Here is a 15271-nt window from a genome sequence, read left to right on the forward strand (position 1 = left end):
TTATCTACTTTGAAATACATTTTTATGCAAAGTGCTCCAGTGACGGTTTTTCTTGTCTGTATGCAGTCAGAATAACGTGTAACCGTTGACACAAAGAAACATTTTGGGGAATGTCTATACCTGGTCCCAGGTGAGTCTATTCCCAATACGGAACAAGCATTGATTCATGACCAATTAATGATTGGCTGTGTGGGAAGATCTAAAGATACCTTTACAGGAAAGCATCTAGCCTTGATTAGGCGAGTTATCAGAGTAAGTGCACAGCTTTAGAGTGTTATATACTGAAGCATAACTGCATGCCACATCTTTCTCCTTATTTGAGAGTATCGCATCTTCAACACCTGAATAAGAGGGACGTGTGTAAATTTCAGCTTGGGGACAGCTGGGTTTGCTCTGCCCAATGCAAGAACCTGAAGTTTCAGTCATTAAAAAGAGCTCTTTGAGTCTCCCTGATGGTTGATGTATAACACTGTGATTGCGTTATCTGACAGAATTCTTAGGAGTGTACCTGAACTAGAAGGTCTAATGCTGCTCTTAATCACAGAACAGTATTCACTAGCTTGCCTTCCACCTGGGAATACAGACTCTGAAAACAGCAATGAAGGGAGATCACCCTCCAACCTGAAGGCCGGTATCCATTAACACAATTCCAAATAGAAAAAGAACAACTTTTGTTAAGGTTGTTGTCCCTGAGCCACCAAAGAATGGAGCAATGTGTTTGTGGTCAAACGGAGATGTGGCATGTCCCATTCTGAGAGGAGTTTGATTTAGAACACTCCTGAATGGAACTACACAAAACTGCAGAGCCTTGAAAGGGGGGGGGGGGGGTAGTGAATATTTTTCCCAGGAATTTCAGAAATAAAAGAACTGACATCCATCTAAGAGCCAATAGACATCCTCTGTAGAGTGTTGAACAGAACCAGAATCACAAGTCTCTGTGTAGGAGCCAATAAGGATTTATGATAAATGAAAATCCAGCTGTGGGACGCCAGAATGCGGCATCTCTCCGAGAATCTACCATGATGGAGAGATCATTCAAATAGGAAATAATGGTTACATGCCTGGACCTCAGGAGAACAGCTATGACAGCTCACTGGATTTTCACAAAGTATATGTCTGTTACTGGAAAAAAAACAAATCCTGAGAAGGTATTGGTGACATTCACTTTTGCAAACAAGCATACCAAAAAAAAAAAAGAAAGATCGTCATCTCGGCCATTGCAAAAACAAAAAACAGTCATTATAAAAAGACTCGAATGAGTAAAACCTTACAATAAAAAAAAAAAGCAAAATGATTAGGAGGATTATAGTGCTGATATGAAGTACATTAAACCTATAAAAAAAAATTAGATGTTTAATATATTGTTTTAATTTTAAAACATATGATTAAAACTGTTCAATCAGGGTCTATACAAAATACAATTTTCATACATTAATAGATCTCCATATTTATATATAGCACTAACCAAAAAACAATAAATCTACCATCTTGCTACAATTCAAAAGTAGTTCAATTCACATTTGGAAAGATTATATGCCAAAAATAATTCTATCACTATAACAAACTGGCAGAAACATATGCAGCCAAACAACTTAATTCGGAAAAGAGCCTAATCAACTCTATCCTTAATGCAGTATAAACTCACTAACTTAAGGAGGTTTCAATAGCCGTTTCTTCACAATCATACAATAGGCATTTTTGAAACAATAAACCTGTCAAATTATATGCAGTCTATAACTAATACACCCATGGTTAGTATTAAGTGAATGGCTTCTTGTAGGGACTGGCATTATACCGGATCCACATAAGGAACATAAGAGTGTCTTATTTTCGAGGAGTTTAGTGGTATATCCCCCATTGATGTACGCTGTTCCTCTCACACGGGCACTGAAGCAGTTGGAAGCGGATGGACAGATTACAGAGACTGTGTAACTGAGGGTCTAGTTATTAGTTTCTTTGCTGACCACACTTGTTTCCCTTTTTGTTCACCTCCACACAGGGCCACTTTCTTGATACCTGATAATTGCCTTTACCAGCAACCCAAAAACAAGTTCCTCTTTTGACAGATTTAAAGCCATGAAGTAGTCTGCTGCCAGGCAAATAATATTATACAGCTCTGGACTTTAGAGTACATCACCAGAAAAAGGTAAAGACTGTGTCCACCACCCAAGACTTGAGACCACTAAAACGGATATTTTAGCCCCCATGAGACCTGCTTCTAGAACCACATCACGCAGCTATGTAGATACCTCTTGGATATGTTCAACCAAGGCCACTAAGTCAAACCTAGGCATCTTATTCATGTGGCGAGCAGTCTGAATCACACCCACTCCAGGATGCAACCAAGATAGAAACCTGATGTTAAAGTGCCTAAAAAAAAATAAAAAAAAGGACGAAACCAAAATAAGGACCAGCACCAAACTTATCAGGCACTGCACTCAAGCCAGTTAATCTAGGCAGGGGTGGGCACCAACTCTCAGCATGTCTTGCAACAGTTTTAACATGGCCAAATAGCAAATCTGTGGCAGGGTATGCTGGGATGTGTAGTTCTACAACAGCTGGGGGGCTGCTTATTGCACATCCCTAATCTAGGGGCAACATTGAGAGAGCCAGTGATCCCTGAACAAATGCACTTGGAGCCATGGAGCAATTTTCTGAAGTATCAGAGAAAGAAGGGGGGGCAGTTCTCTTCATTTATAACCGGGGACGCAAAACAAGCTATGTGAGCTCAGAAATTGACTAAGCCAAAGATTTTAGCCAGGCTTTTTCAACCATATCAGTGAGTATTCAAATTCTCAGGCTTTACAAATTTGTCCATACCTTGTCAACTTAAAATGTAATTCACATTGTAAGCATGTATATATTATTGCACTATTGAAGCACCACTGACCCTAAACATTTACTAGTGATATCACCAGGGTGCTGAGAGAGCAACTTTAGGGTAAATGAACATAATCAAAAATTCAGAAAAACAGTTAGAAACTCACTGGCTTGATCATATAAAAAAAGACCCAGACATCAATTACACATCTACCACTCACAATCAAGCAGATTAAAAAGCTGCAAACTGGAAAATGAGCTAACTGCAAAATCTATATATAGAGTGTTAAAATAAGAACTACTATATGAAATATGTGAGCAATGGACGGGAACATTTTTTTGCATCCACACTTCATGTGTTTTCCCTAGCAGATGAAGGACTGGTGTATTTAGTTTTTTATAGCAGCAATATCTATAAAACATGTGAGAACATACAGTATATGATCATATATACACATAATTGACATTCTTGTACAATTTACAAAAATATGCATTTTAATGATCAAATATTTTGGATGATAAGACAATATGTACATTTACAATAAGTACATAAAAAGGGTATTGTCCAGATCTAGTATGGGCCATAAAAAACATAAAACAATGGTATAAAACAAAGAAAAAAAAAGTGCAATTGAATTTGGTATGTTTCATTTACCCAAGAACAAGCACACACCATACACTTAAATTAAAAGTATGAAACTTTATTGTACACAATTATATTTTTTTTAAAAAGGCATAATATTAATAAATCAATATATAAAATGCAGATTAAATTACATAACAATGAATCAGCAATGTCAGACTAGTTTGTTAAAAAACTAAAAGGTGGCCACACAACAGATAGCGTTTACAGGCTGACAGTATTATTGGAAAGATTTAAATCAGTATCGGCAGAATGGAGAAGTGTAAATTGCAATTTTCGGCCCTGGTCCAAAATTGTCATGTCTACGGGCACCACAACAAATGGGTGTTGATTTGCCTGTGCACAGAACACAAATTTAAATTCCCACTTGAAGCCTACGAATGGCCGTATATTCACTATGCACAACAGGATAAACAGAAAGAGGTTCCGGCACGCAGCTAAGTTTAGACAAGGTGCCAGGAGCAAGGACACTGGATTAGGTAAATCTGCTGAAATTGGCATGTTACATTACTCCCTAACTTCTAGGTATCTTCTTTTTAATAGAAAGCATAGAGTTGTAACATTTGTATGTAAAGTGGGGCTTGAATATCAATAGTTCTGACCCAGGATCTCTCCCCAGGACAATAGCCCTTCCCGTCAACTAAATGAAATCTTCCTTGAGTAATCCAAATTGGTTTTACTCTCAACTCCTATTGAGAGTCGACTAGTATGGGTTTTGGTGAAGATTTCTTGGAGGAAAAAATTATAAAAAGGTTTGAGGAGCGATACACAGAAAACATTAGGAATACATAAGAGTGCAAATGTAACCAAAATAAGACAATAAACTGGTATAACTTCAATAAGCCTATTTCAATGTGTGATGTATAAGAAAATATAAAACATATGCACCTGATTTTCCTTTTAACAACATTTACAAACAACAAAGAGAAATATATTACAGTTTGACATGTTTACAACAGTCACAAATAAATATTGACAAATGTAGTTTCCAGTCTACATACTAAGCATGTTCTTTTTACCTTTGCAAATAGATTTAAAAATGATGGCTAACTGTTTTAGTACCACAACATTACAACAATTTAATTCTAGTCTACACAAACCAACAAATCAGTCAAATGACATAAACTTTGTTTAGAGCCAAACTGTAGCATACATAAATGCTTTTTTATTTTTATTTTTTTTTCTAACTGGAGTGGAAGTTAGTTCATTTCAGACAACTTCCAGCTTAAGATAAACGTTCATTTAAACTGCAAGGATACTCTAATTTGATTATGTGCCTAGGCAGAAACTTGGCTTTGTACATTGACAGCCAATTTATAAATAAAACATTTACAATAATAAAGATGTTTGCGCTTTTAGAGTACTTTAGTTAGTAGATAATGCAATCTGTTAAGTAAAAGTTGTAGGAGGGCACATACAAGTGAATACAATCATTGTAAAAGGCACACATCCACTAGAAGATTAAATTGAGCGATTGAACGATAACGAGATCGTTATCAATCAATAATCGTTCTCCAATCGTTTGAAAATCGTTAAGAAAAATGTCTGGTCGTTCAGACATCTATCATTGGGCAAATATGTTGTACAATCTGATGATAACGTCTGGATCAGCATGTTTGCAGATGATTGATGTTCCTACGCTGAACGACTGCTCTTCAGTGTAGGCACATCACAGACTGACAAACGACTGCACGATTACAATGTCGTAATCGTGCAGTTGTTTTCATGTCTGTAAGTGGATGTGTGCCTTATGGTACAAAACCACCTTTACAGAAGCTTTTTCCAGCTGCTGAAAGTGGGTGAGAGTGGGTAGTGACCTACGAATAAGTGAAGTGGTTTCTTACTGTGGGATAAACATTCTAAATTTTTTAAAACATAAATACTCTGTTGACAATTACCTTATTATTTATAACTTAAAGGAAAATTAATATGGCCAGCATAATTGCTATATATATATATATAACAATTAGCCGGGAAGCTTGGCAACTCTGGGGTGTGCCTGGCTGAAGAGTGCATTCCAGGCAAGGATGTGATCCAATCATGTGACGCTTACACTATCTTAAGATAGGTACAAACCTGCTACTGCCAAACAGAAATATTGTGAAGTGATTAGTAGTTGCCATTCATTCTAACAGATAAGAATGCCAGATTAAGTCATAAAAAAAAGAGTCACTCTACTGAGATCTGCACTCTAATGTGCATGAGAAACAGTAGTTTAATGGTAAATGCACACAATGAACAGTTCAATGCCCATTGCTCACAAATCTCAGAAATGTATGTTCATCTAATTAGGTCTAAGTCAAGCAACAGACATCACATCATTCCCTTTCACAAGTTTGTGATTCTTCCATTAGGATTTCCATCATTAAGTACATTAATGACAAGCATAGTAAGTGCAAAACAAATTATCACTGAATGCTACTCCCTACCTTTCTAATAAATAAAGTCCAAGTATAACTGAACTGTAGAACTTTTGCATTTGTCATGTCCATTTACAAAGTCATTTAAGGGCAGGATGTTCTAGCTATCTAATTGTACATATTTACAAGTTAAACAATACTGCTTGTGTTGCCACTTCACGGAGGGCATGGCAAACAGAAATGTGCTAGCTACCAGACCCAGATACTGGGGCTTTACACACTAACTTGAGGAAAAGGGACATTGCTCTGTTATACACATAATACAATCAATCTTCACTTGTTACTATTACGTTGTGTAGCACATGGTACACAGGCTGCCACCTCATTTTTTCATTTTCATGTCTGCTTCAATTGCACAGCGACGGCCTCGGGTTCCTCCATCCTGTGAAACAAAGAAGAAATCATGAAGGAAATGCCTGGAGTAACAGTGTTATCGGTGAAAGAATAATGGTTTCTGGCATAGCAGAGACTAAAGGAATTCAGATTCCAGTACTATAGGAAAAGCTCACATACCTGAGATAATCTAAGCTGGGAACTTCTGCCTTCGCATCCTAGTCCTGTCTTAACCCTGTCTGTATTCACATTTCAAAGCTCTGAATTGTTGCATTTACGGAAAACACAGCTACACTGGAATGAATACATCTGTAACATGCACTGGATAACAAACTACGTGACCTTTCTACATTGACTTGATGGAAGTAAGAGAATCCTCGGGTATAATTTAACAAATAAAACAGAAATATCAGTTTGAAGGACAGAAAGGGACACTAAGAAAGCATTACAGAGCAGACATAAAGCAGACTGTAACAACATTGATTACTTTCTCTATCAGCTCTAATCGAAGGATGGAGACACTCATTTCCTCCAACACTCCAGCTATTCAATACTTACAAAGAGAGAGAGAAGGAAGGCAGGAGAGCCCATGGGGACACTGTCCTGTTAAAGGACAAACACAAAAACAGGTCAGATTCCACGGAGACTCTCCAACACAAGACACAGAGAAGCTGGCAACACAAAAGCAGAAGAGGAGCCAGGACTTTGACATAGAGCCCTTAGGGGAAACACGAGACTGAAATATAGGTGCAGGTGGCTTCTCCATTTATTGGTTTATATTTTTTTGGAGGGAGGGGGGGGGGTGTATTACTTTAGTGTGTCCTAACAAATTATACCAGTACTGGCTTCTCTTGCTACTCACAATCTCAAAAAAGAACCGCAGTAAGAACCCCTATTGCCAAATTTGACATTCTTGATTCTTCCACCGATGTTTGATCACATTGATCTATGGCAGCTATTCGTGTATACAGTTTTCTTCATCCAACAGCAGACTAGATAAATGATTCCATATGTTTTATTTCACATTACAGTTTCCATACAGAACTCCTGTCACATTACTGGATTTCCAACCAAAACATATACATACTGCATGTTTTTCTCCAGAGAATAAAATGATAAAGAAACAAATGCATTGAATTGCTGTCCCCTCATGCATAATAGAATTCTGTATTTCATAGTAATGAGCAGGCTCTAGCATGGAAAGATGATCAGCACAGCCTGCATCCACCTTTCATGGTCATTTTATTAGTGCTTCACAGGAAGCAGGACCTGTATCCTCCCTGTACCACATTGCAGGGTCTCGCTGTAGCTGTGGGGACTTTTCCAGTCCGCAGCCATGCAGAGAGACCCAGGGTAAAATTCACTAAGTGGCGGTTTGACGGCGGTTTCTATTCTATTTGAAACCCCGGCGGTTCGGTGGCAGTTTCCACTCTATTCTAAACCCCGGGGGTTTGGTGGCGGTTTTGCAGCGGTTTCTAAATGACAGCCCTGTTCTATTCTATTCTAAAATGTGTTTTGACTGTGGCTTGGCGGCGGTTTTGCTATCTGCAGATTTACTAAGGCTAAAACCGCTGCAAAACTGCCATCAAAACACATTTTAGAATAGAATAGAACAGGGCTGTCATTTAGAAACCACTGCAAAACCGCCACCAAGCCGCCGTGGTTTAGAACAGAATAGAACCCGCCACCAAACCCCCGGGGTTTAGAACAGAATAGAACCCGCCACCAAACTGCCGGGGTTTAGAATAGAATAGAACCCGCCGTCAAACCGCCACTTAGTAAATTTTGCCCCCAGTCATTCAGTAGTGAAATCTGATGGACTGTCGGTGTATTGTGTCTTAACGGGTGAGAACAAGTTGCTTGATGGGATCCATCTCATTCTGAACACAGGACAGGTAATGTGCAAGGAATATGTGCTACATGCCAGTAAATGAATTACAGAGCAGAAGGAGGGAATATGTTAGAGGTGAGGGATAAGAACAGGTGAAACAATAGAGTTGAGAAATATGTTACAGAGGGTTTGTTTGTGGCGGGTATGAATGTGTTAAACTTAAAACCAGAGAGGTGGGGGAATGTGCATGTGTTAAAGGGGAGAGATGGGAATTAATGAGATGTGTGTATAGCGGTAGGGTGAGGGAGAGATGTGTTACAAAGGTGGGGGCAAACATTTTATAGGGGAGAGCTACAGCATATCCCCGTGAGATGTGACTTGGTCCGATTGGACATGCATACACACTCTTTCCCTGCAGAAATTGTGATATCTTTTACATTTTTGAAATGAGTACAATCTACCAAAGTGGCCAAAGGACTGCAACTATAATAAATAAAATAAAACAATACAAATAATAAATAAATAAGGCCAATCAGAACTCTGCATTAAATCAAATTTTGCATTTGGAGCAATGAGGATTTTGCTCAAACACTGTTGCGTGAATTTATCTCAGTGATTATATAAAGCGTAGCATATTAGTTTTAGCATTTTCTCACTTAACTGACAATAATCCAGTACCTGGAGGAAATGCAGAACTGCAGGTGCAAGTCTTCATTACTTGTTTATTGGTGACATTTGACACCAATCGTGACTACCCAATCACCATGCTTTATTCACTATTATAAGTCATATAATCGACAGAAGGTTTCAAAGACAGGAACTTGGGTTGGCTGAATAGACCAAGAAATACTTGGGATTTTTAGGCAGATAGAGTTTTACAGTGGCCAGTTGCAGAGTTCAAAACCTGTCTGCACTTTGATATAGGGTCAATAATTGAAGCCTTAATATTAAGTTGCATCTTGATGATATTAGCCAGGAAAACACTCCTGCTGTTAGTCTTGTCATTTCTTGGCATAGAAACATACTCATCGGTATTAATAAATATTTCATATGAACATAAAATATGGGTCTAATGCTTTACTGTAAAATGTTAAAAAGCCATATATAAAACATAAACTACATAATTATGCAACAAGTGGTAAACAAAAACAAGGTTGTGCGTCTTATCAGTACATTTGGTTAGTTAGGTCCACTTTCAGTAGTGCAGAATATGGATATTTCAGTAAGAAAGCCATCATCTTGTCAGCACTTATCATGAGGATCTTACAATTAGATATTAATGGTAAAAGTGACTTGACTTAAGCAGCAATTGGCATAACAGTACCTTTTCAGAGGCGTCTTGCTTTCGTGTGGAATCCCGGCCCCTCAGACTCTTTGCACTGATCCCAGATTCAGATGTCTGCATTATCAACTGGGTGGCAAGGAATTGCTGTCATGGGAAGAATGAACAGTTGTTTTGTAGGGAAAATAAAAAAAAATAAACAAATCTTGTGTTGCACTTTTACTATATTTCTACTACATGCAATTTTAAAGTCAACTCTGTAGATCATTTTTTATGCTTCGATATTGAAAAAATAAAAAGCTATGAATATTAGTCCATAACAACAACTAGTATATTCAAAAGTTACAAACAATTCTTACATCAACAGTCTTGGTCCAACACCAACAAATAGAGCCATACCTGTATCTGTTCCAGCACGTCCCTTTGCATCTCCACTGCCATGTGATAGACATCATGGTCAGAACTGTTATACATTACAGCATTCTGGAACATAAGCATGATGTCCCTCTGGAATTCAGCTGTGCTCCGGATTAAACCTGTCTCAATGTTTTTCTTTATAGTAGATAGGTCCATTGGCCTTGGGAGAAAAAGAAGGGATGTAAAGGGACGATAACACTGTGATCAATAAGCAAAGAATGATTATTTCTTAACTCGCTTCAAAAATCTTATCACATTTAAAAATATAAAAAATACATATTTGCTAGTGATCCATTGAATACTAACGATTCTAAACATTCTTTGAAAAACTACCAAGTCATTGTGGTTCGCAAACAGAGGGAAAAAAAAAAAAAAAAAAAATCACATATGGCACAGTTATATAATATTCATCATAACAGGCTATTTTTATTCTTCACCAGCTCTTGATCTGTGGAAAGTATAGCTGCTTGAGGAAGTCAAAACCAGTAGCTAAAGTGTATTTGCAAGAGTAAGAAAACAGCATGAAAACAACCTCGGCACACACACATCCCTCATCCCAAAATGCCCCTCAATTGCAGACCCCAACAAGCCCTCAGATCCCGAATGTACTCCAAACCCAACCCCATATACCCCTAACATACCATTTAGATACCAAAAATCCTTCCTTCCTATATGCCCATCACACCTCCCGTATGTTCTTTACATATCTCTAACATGCCTAGCAGACCTCTCACACTTTTACTAATATTTGGAAAACGGTTCCAACCCGGATGACCCAGGAGGTCATGTGACACAGAGAAGTAAGCTGCTCCCGTTGTCTTATTCTCTTATTTATACCAAAGCTCAGGGTAAAGTAGATGAAGAAAAGCTGGCTTGAGGCTGCAGGTCAAGGTTTGCTGGGTTGACATCAGCTGCCCATGTCCCAGGACATAGTTACAAAAGCATAATTAACAAAGGAATTCTAGAACTATTGATTAACCTATAGCAAACATAAATGTGATTTTTCTATCAACATTACAGGATAACCCCATGCAGATATTACCTTTGCACAATACTGTGATAGCCAGGAGCGATGTCATCTGTCACAGGTTGAAGAAAGACATTGGCATATCTGTATAGAAAGACATCACCATGAGTTCAAAGCAACTAAATTTTGTACACGTTTGATATATGATCTTGGCTTCATATAGCTGTGAACTGGATATCATGTCTTACTTTAGTATATTTATTAGAGCCTTATACATCACTACTTTGTGCTTTCTGTAACGTTTTAACGTTTTCATTGGTTTTAAGATGTTCTATCCCCACCCTTTTCAACTCCTACATTCCCCCTGAATGTGTAATCAGTTTTGAAGAATGATTTAGTAGCTGACACTAGTTAAATGCTTTTATTAACTCAAAAGGTGTAAGGTATTTCTTTAGTTATACATTTTTTTCTCTGCTTCTAATGCATTTCCGGAAACAGAAATTACACTAGCAGAAATGTAGGATGAAGGCACTAAAATCAGGGTCCACAGAGGATGTGAAGTCTTTATCATGCTTTCGACAATGACACACTTCCTGCTGCATAATGTATCCAGGTGTGTAGGATTTTTCTCACTTGGTGCCAGAAGATGCTTATTTTTTTGCACATAGTCTCAATGATACAGGTCTTTATTGCCTTCTGTTCTGGCTAGATAATAGTTTGGACTTTTGTTCGGATGTCATGTAGTGATGGCACTACCGAAGGAGGCACACACACATCACCCTCCGGGGAGATAAAGTGTGTTCCTCAATGACTGAATAAACAAAAAAAATCTTACTTTGTTTGGTATCATCAATACAAGGCATACTTTTATACAAAATTAAAACATTTTACTGATATTACAAAAGAACAAAGTGCACAACCTAATAGGAAATCCAGCAGCAGAAATAATGGAAGAACGAATTTCATCCTTGTTATAATAGTATTATTATTATCGTTTATTTATATGTTGTTCCGCAGCGCCTTACAAAGTACATAACCAAGAAAGTGACTAACAGTACAATACAAATACAATGGAGGACAAGGACAGGTATAATATACATTGCTACATTGGTGACCATAACACCCAAATAAGCAACAGAGCATAAGCAACCAAGTGTTACGTGCCCTAGTGGGGAGTAAGAAGTAGATGAAAATAAAGTAAGGAGAAGCACAAGAGGGTAGAGGGCCCTTGTCGCAAGATCTTACATTCTAAAGGGGAGAGGCAGACAAACAGGCGTGACACAGATGGGGTAGACAGGGAGGAGGGAGCATGGATTAGCAGGTTAGGATGAGAGCTGGAAGGCTTTGATGAAGTAGTGGGTCTTGAGAGCCCATGTAGAGAGGTGGAGAGTCTGATGGGGAGAGGGCGAGAGTTCCAAAGGTAGGGAGCAGCACGGGCAAAGTCTTGGAGGCAGGAGTGGGAGGACGTAATCAATTGGCATGAGAGACGGAGTGCATTTGTTGAACGAAGAGGGCGGACAGGAGAGAGAAGGGAGAGGAATGTGTGAGGACTTTGTAAGCGAGTGTGAGAACCTTGAATTGGGTTCTAAAGGAAAGGGGAGCAAGATGTAGAGCGTTTGGAGAGAAAGAGGAGTCGAGCGGCAGCACTGAGGACAGACTGGAGAGGAGGGAGATGGGAGTTGGGGAGGCCAGAAAAGAGGAGGTTACAGTAGTCCAATCTGGAGATGACCACTGAGTGTATTGGGTTCTTAGTAGCATCCTGGGTGAGAAAGCGTCTGGAAATATTTTTGAGATGGAAACGACAGGACTGTGAGAGGTTCTGGATATGTGGTTTGAAGGAGAGGGAGGAGTCCAGGATATCTCCAAGACAGCGCACTTTGGGGCTCGAGGAGATAGCTGTGCCAACAATTGATAAAGAAATAGTGAGAAGTGAGGTTATGTGGGAGGGTGGGAAGATGATCATCTCAGTCTTAGACATATTAAGTTTAAGAAATCGCTGGGACATCCAGGAAGATATAGCAGAGAGACAGTTGGAGATGACTGAGGAGAGAAGGGGAGAGGTCAGGGGAGGAAAGGTAGATCTGAGTATAATCAGCATAGAGATGATAATGGAGGTCAAAAGAGCCGATGACTTCACCTAAAGAGGACGTATAGAGGGAACACCTACTGTAAGAGGATGGGGAGGGGGGTGGGGGGGGTAGAGGAGTCATGAGAGGAGACAGAGAAGGATTGGTCAGAGAGGTAGGAGGACAGCCAGGAGAGGACAGTGTCACGTAGACCAAGGGAGTGAAGGATTTGCAGCAGGAGAGGGTAGTCAACAGTGTCAAAAGCAGCAGAGAGGTCAAGGAGAATGAGCAGAGCGAAGTGGCCTTTGGATTTGGCAGGAAGGAGGTCTTTGCTGACTTTTGTGAGGGCAGTTTCAGTGGAGTGGAGAGAACGGAAGCTAGAACTGAAAAGGGTCAAGGAGGGAGTTGGAGGAAAGAAAGGTGGTAAGGCGGTTGTAAACAATACGAGGCAAAAGGAATGAGAGAGATTGGTCGGTAGTTGGCGAGTGTTAGGATCAAGGGTAGGTTTTTTAAGAATGGGAGAGACAAGGGCATGTTTGAATGCAGAAGGGACAGTGCGAGATGAGAGGGAGAGATTGAGGAGATGGGCAAGATGGGAACAGGGACAAGGAGAGAGGTAGCGGAGGAGACGTGAAGGGATAGGGTCAAGGGGAGGGGGAGGTGGAAGGGGGGAGGACCGGATGAGGGCCATGACGTCCTCTCCAGATACAGGGGAGAAGGATGTCAGAGTAGGTAAAATGGAAGGGGAGGGATGATCCGGGAAAGGAGGAGGTGTAGTGCTTGGGGACTGGTGGGATATGATGTCCTGACGTATGGAGTAAATTTTAGATATAAGGTAGGTAGCAAAGTCAAGGGCAGAGAGCAAGGAGGGAAGGCAAGGAGGGGGTGGGCAGAGGAGAGGGTTCAAGGTGGTGAAGAGATGCTGGGGATTTGAGGTTTGGGAGGAGATTAGGTGCTTGAAATATGATTGTTTAGAGAGGGAAACGGCAGCACTGTAGGATGAGAGCATAAATATGAAAATGAGAAAATCTGCCTTAGAGCGAGATCTTCTCTACTGTCGCTTGGCAGTTCGTGAACACTTTTGCAGGTATCTGGTGCATCTGGAATGCCAGGGTTGAGTTGTCGATCTGCGAGGGTGAGTAGTGATTGCCGGAGCAACAGAGTCAAGAGCAGAAGTAAGGGAGGCATTAGTATAGGGAAGCAGCTTGTTCAAGGCAGGAGAGAGGAGAGAGCAGTGAGTCAAGCAGGAAAGAAAAATAAACTGTGTAGATAGACTCAATGTTACGCTTAATGATGGTGGCCTTAGGAGGTAGAGGAGTGGAAGGAGAGAGGGATAAGTTAAAACAGAGAAGGTGATGGTTAGAGAGGGGGAATGGGGAATTGGAGTAATCAGAATTATCACAAAAGTGAGTGAAGACCAGATCAAGGGAATGTCCATTCACATGGGAGGGTGAGGAGGTCCATTGGGAGAGACCAAATTAAGATGTGAGGGTAAGGAGTTTGGAAGCAGGGAATACAGTGGGGATATCAATTGGAATATTGAAGTCACCTAGGATAATGCAGGGAAAGTCTGAGGAGAGAAAGTGCGGGAGCCAGGAGGCAAAGTTGTCAAGGAATTTGGTGGTAGGGCCAGGGGTACGGTAAATGACAGCTACTCGCAGGTGTACTGGTTGGAAGAGGCGTATAGCATGATCCTCAAATGTAGAGAATGTAAGGGATGGTTCAGTTGGTAGGAGTAACCAGGGGACATAAGGACTCCAACACCACCACCATGGCGACCCCCAGGCCGAGGGGCGTGAGAGGTGAGGACCCCAGATGAAGTGGAGTCAGAGAGTGAAATCCAGGTTTCAGTAATGGCTAGGAGATGCAAGTTGTTGGAGATGAAAAGATCATGGGTGGGAACCAGTTTATTACAGACCGATCTGACATTCCAGAGGGCACAGGATAAAGGGACAGTGTTTGTGGGAGAGATGTGAATGATATTATCAGGATTGCTGTAACAAGTATGTTAGATTAATTTTGGGGACCGAGATGAATAGAGTGGAGAGATTGTGCGGGCACCAGTGCTGGGAAGGGAAACTTTAGGTGGTGGGTAGGGAGAGAGTTTAATGAGATGTGGATGGAGGTGGGATGTGGTGACATGGAGAGGAGGGATTAGCAGTGGGGTAGTAAGATCATGGTGGGGTAGAAGAAAACGAAAGTGTAGTAGTGGGAGAGGAGAGGGAGGCAGGCAGATAGAGGGGGGGAGATAAGGGAAGGAGGAGGTGGAGTAGACTAGTAGGAAAGGGTAGAGGTGGAAAAAGGGGGCAGAGCAGAGGATTAGGTAGACACCGAGTGAATAATAGACACATAATTATTACACCCCACTACAAGTGAGTTAGAATTACAGACCTGTGATTGGCTGCTGCTCGCCACACCAACATAATAGCTTTTTTCCATATTTTCTGAGCTTGTATTGCCTCTTGATCTTCACTGCAGACTGAACTGAAATT

General features: G+C 40.3%; 1 protein-coding gene across 2 annotated transcripts in view; it reads right to left on the reverse strand.

Moving 5' to 3' along the window:
- BRD8 (bromodomain containing 8) overlaps positions 1–15271 on the reverse strand; it is a 71937-nt gene that overhangs the window by 45688 nt on the left and 10978 nt on the right. The window contains exons 17-22 of one of the 2 annotated variants that reach the window (XM_088465546.1): positions 15171–15263; positions 10789–10857; positions 9729–9906; positions 9372–9476; positions 6775–6819; positions 3501–6265 (exon numbers count right to left, since the gene is read on the reverse strand). In XM_088465546.1, the coding sequence (XP_088321672.1) occupies positions 6206–6265; positions 6775–6819; positions 9372–9476; positions 9729–9906; positions 10789–10857; positions 15171–15263 (550 nt within the window). In that variant the 3' untranslated portion in view covers positions 3501–6205. Of the gene's footprint in view, positions 1–3500; positions 6266–6774; positions 6820–9371; positions 9477–9728; positions 9907–10788; positions 10858–15170; positions 15264–15271 lie in introns of those variants that run through there. The other variant, XM_088465547.1, reaches the window with a different exon arrangement.

This window comes from Taudactylus pleione, unplaced genomic scaffold, assembly GCF_031769625.1.
Source record: "Taudactylus pleione unplaced genomic scaffold, aTauple2 ptg001990l, whole genome shotgun sequence".
NCBI classification, from domain to species: domain Eukaryota; kingdom Metazoa; phylum Chordata; class Amphibia; order Anura; family Myobatrachidae; genus Taudactylus; species Taudactylus pleione.